The sequence below is a fragment of the Camellia sinensis genome, chromosome 7 (assembly GCF_055761805.1).
Source record: "Camellia sinensis isolate YWXY chromosome 7, ASM5576180v1, whole genome shotgun sequence".
Classification (NCBI taxonomy): domain Eukaryota; kingdom Viridiplantae; phylum Streptophyta; class Magnoliopsida; order Ericales; family Theaceae; genus Camellia; species Camellia sinensis.
The window spans coordinates 8,085,696-8,089,672 of NC_138967.1; the positions used below are offsets into that span (position 1 = coordinate 8,085,696).

At 27.7% G+C, this 3,977-nt stretch overlaps 1 protein-coding gene across 1 annotated transcript; it reads right to left on the minus strand.

Annotated features, from left to right (window-relative positions):
• Window positions 1-74: 74 nt before the first annotated feature.
• Window positions 75-917, minus strand: LOC145795589 (translocator protein homolog). Its single transcript, XM_082880415.1, has 2 exons — window positions 904-917; window positions 75-750 (listed from the first exon to the last, which is right to left on the minus strand). Exons 1-2 carry the CDS (start codon window positions 915-917, stop codon window positions 177-179), a joined length of 588 nt encoding a protein of 195 aa, XP_082736541.1. The 3' UTR covers window positions 75-176.
• Between the last annotated feature and the right edge of the window lie 3,060 nt (window positions 918-3,977).

Consider the following 3,977-nt stretch of genomic DNA (forward strand, 5'->3'; position numbering starts at 1 on the left):
CATAAAAGTACTTCAATAGCTAAACAGTTTCTAATCACATTCCATTCTCTTTTGTTGTCATGAGGGCTGAGAAGATAAAATAAATAAATAAAAATAAAAGAAGAGAAGCTAATCAAATCTAAATGTGCACTAGAACCATCTACGCATTGGCCTATATTATATATACAAAGCTGATTTTAGATGAAAATAAGCTTGAAATTAACAAAAGTAAGGAATGCCACCCATACCAAACAAGGCTTAACAAAAGCTCCAGCGATTGGGTTCACCGGCCGGAATTTTTGGTAACATGCCACCAATGTCCCAAAATGTACAACACAAAACAACAACCCAACATGGGAAGCCCCAATTTTGAGCACAAGGGGGTCCCAAATTAAGCTTAGGGAGACTTGAGCGATGTAGAGAGGCAACGCATCGGGTTGCCTATGAAATCCACCCTCGGCCCACACGAGCCAGGCTGACATGCCCATGAGGAATGATGAGCCAAGAGAGGCTACGTGTATGAGCCATAGACGGGGAAACCAAAATGGCTTTTGTAAGGCACGATACTTGGGCCCCGAACCAAATGTAAATATTATGATCATGGTTAGGGAGAGGGGCACCGCAAGTGCAACTGTAAGTGACTTGAAAGCTTGCCTCATCATTGGCATTTTCTTCTTTTGATTGATTCTAGCGGTGATGGTGGTGGCGATAGCGTCGACTTGAATTGATGTTGAAAGGTTTTGAAATGTTAGAGATGGAGAGTAGAGAATTCTAAGAGTTCGAAAAAAGAATGAGAGGAGAGGAAGAAAGGAGAGATTACAGGGGAAAGGAAATGAATGTTGTGGAGCAAAATTAGGATGTGTGATTATTATAAGGATTGTATGGACATGGAGTATGATTTTTGGGCTTTCAATGCTCACTCACTCATAGCATGCCATGTCATAGTTAAATATATACATACATATATATATATATATATATGTATGGAAAAATTATAGATATTTATATTTGTTTTAGATTTTTTTTAATATACAAATTATTTTTTTTAGATTTTTTGTAAAGATAATTTAACCATCTTATCACTAACCATAGTGTATGAGAAAAGTTAAAAAGGGTGCTACAGTAACTATGCACGAGTTGTATCTATAATTATTTCTATGAGGGGATTTTGACCAAAGCTCTCAAAAGGAATGTGGAAAGGCGTATAGATTGGAAAAAGTTAATAAATACTGATCAGAGAATTTTGACTAAATCAATAAATGCAGGTATGTGGATTGGAAAAAAGTTAATAAATGCTGATCAGAGAATTTTGACCAAATCAATAAATGCTGAGGTTTTTTTTTTAAAATCAAAAATTTAGAAAATTAAGATTGAAATATTGAAACTCCTACAAGACTTGGGGGTTAGAAACCCTATTTTCCTTATATATAAATAGATATAGATATAGATTAGTATATGAATAATTCTGCATATACTAACAATCTTACCAAAAATTTTACTAAAAATATAAGAAGTCAAACATGATTGATTGTTAAAAAAGTTTACTAAAAAATTTTAAAATTGATTGTTAAAAAATTTACTAAAAAATTTTTAGTAAGATTATTAATAAGAATTTAAGTAAATGTAGCATTACTCTTATTATAAAGAATAAGGGTTGGTTTGGCATGTTTAAAAAAGGGGCAAATTACAAATACCCCCTCGAGGTTTGGTGAAAATACAGATTTTTTCTTGAGATTTGAGAAATTACATCCCTCCCCTTGAGATTTATATTTTCATAACAAATTGCCCCCTGAGGTTTTTATTTTCATACAGATTCTCCCCTAATTTTTCCTAATTTGTTATGAAAATTTGACCCTCATGAGGCAATTTGTAATTTCTCAAACCTCAGGAGGAAATCTGTATTTTTACCAAATCTCGAGGGGGTGTTTGTAATTTGCCCTTAAAAAAGTTAAAAAGTTAAGTCAAGTCATCTTATTTAAGTCACATCACCTCTCTAACATATCACTTGAAACCCAACTCAAACCCAATCCATATTTATAAAAAGTAAAAAAATCACTTATTTAAATCATCCCAAACAACCCCTAAATATTTAGGAAAGTACATAAAAGATGCATTTATGGGTCACAATCATTTTAGATAAGCTTCACATCACATAAATTTTAAATTTACATCATATTATTTATTTAAGAATAATTTTATAAACATCTTTTTCATCATTTATAGTATTTCTGTATTGGGTTTGGTTTCTCTCAAATTAGAATCTCAATTTTGATAATTCAAACTGTTCACTTTTTTAGACTCATTAAATAGAATATTCATGTAAAAAATTAAAATGATTAAATATCAATAGTTATATATTTAAATCATATTTGTTTTAAAAAAATAAATGACAAGTATAATTTCAAGAATAATCATATATTTTTTATAATATAAACTTGATTTAAACATATAACTATTAATATTTGATAATTTTATCTTTTACATAAATATTCTATTCAATTAACCTTATAAAGTCAATAATTCGGACCATTGAAATAAAATTTATGATGAGCTCACGAATCCCTCAGATTCTCTCCTACTAAGATCCAATATGAGATAACTTCAACCCCTCTATATTATATATTTGTAATTTCAAAATAATTTAAATGTAAAGTCATTTACATGTCTGATTGTCCAGTCCACTTCCGCCTCATGGGGCGCACTGTACGCTCTAATCAAATTGATACTCTAAAAAAAAGACAAATTACTTACACCCCTTTTAAGCTTTAGACAAATTATAAATTTTTTCTTTAAATTTTAGAAATTATATTCTGGCTTTGAGGACTATATTCGAATAATAATTTACTTTCTGCTGTTAAGTAAATATTAGAAATTATTCTTGACGGACGATATTGCCTATGATACTTTTCTAAAATATTGAACAACCTGATTTATACGAAAATCCCTTTGATAAGTCAATAAAGTTTACAAAAGAATTACGTTAGAGGGAAAAAGAAATTAAGGCTCCGTTTGGTTTAGTTTTTGGATTATAATTTGAGTTTTGAAAAAAGAAAAATTGATTGGTTTTGATTTTTGAAAAGAGAAAAATTATTTGGTTCTGAGTTTTTGAGTTTTGAATTGTATTTTAAAATTTTTTGGGTTTATATTTTTTAATATTTAAAAATTTTCTTAATTTTATTTTTTTGGATAAATATTTTTTATTGTAATATTTTTTTTAATGTGCACTGTAATTACTATATTTGTGCACTATATTTTTTAAAAATATTTTAAATATTTTTTAATTTTTAATTTTAAATATTTTATTTAAATTTTTAATTTTTTTTAAATTTTTTTTTGAATATTTTTTAAAATTTTTTTAAATTTAAAAAAAAATTGGATCGCCCATATATATCTAAGTCATAACAAATTATTTGGTTAATACTTGAAAAATAATATTTTTTTTTGAAAAAATTAAAAGATAAAAAATATTTTTCTTCGAAAATAAAAATAAAAAAATATTTTTTGAAAAAAATAATTTATAAGAATAATTTAAAGAACAAAATCATTTTTTTGTTGAATTTATTTTTTTTTAGATAGAGTTTTGTAAAGAGTTTTCAAAAGAGTTTGGTTATGAGTTTTAAATTTTTTTATTCAAGTCATGATTTGAGTTCTAAACTAAATACTACCTAAGTTTTTGGAATCATGTTTGATTTGTTTTTTAGAAAAAATTTCAAAAAATATATATTTTTTGAAATGGAAACTAATTTAATAAAAGAGAGATGCACCAATAAATCCCAAATCTTTATCTTTTGACCCAGTTGGTCCTATATTTTATTTTATGATCCGATTAGTCCCAATCTAATGTTAATGAAAAAAAAAATCCGTGTTACACTATGTTTAGCGCCTTTTAGTAAGGGTGATTGAGGAATACCCCAATGTGGTATTGACTAAAATGCCCAAAATCCTTACTGTGTAGATGTTTCTTTTCCCTCCAAACAGATCGTAATCGAAGAGTCGTG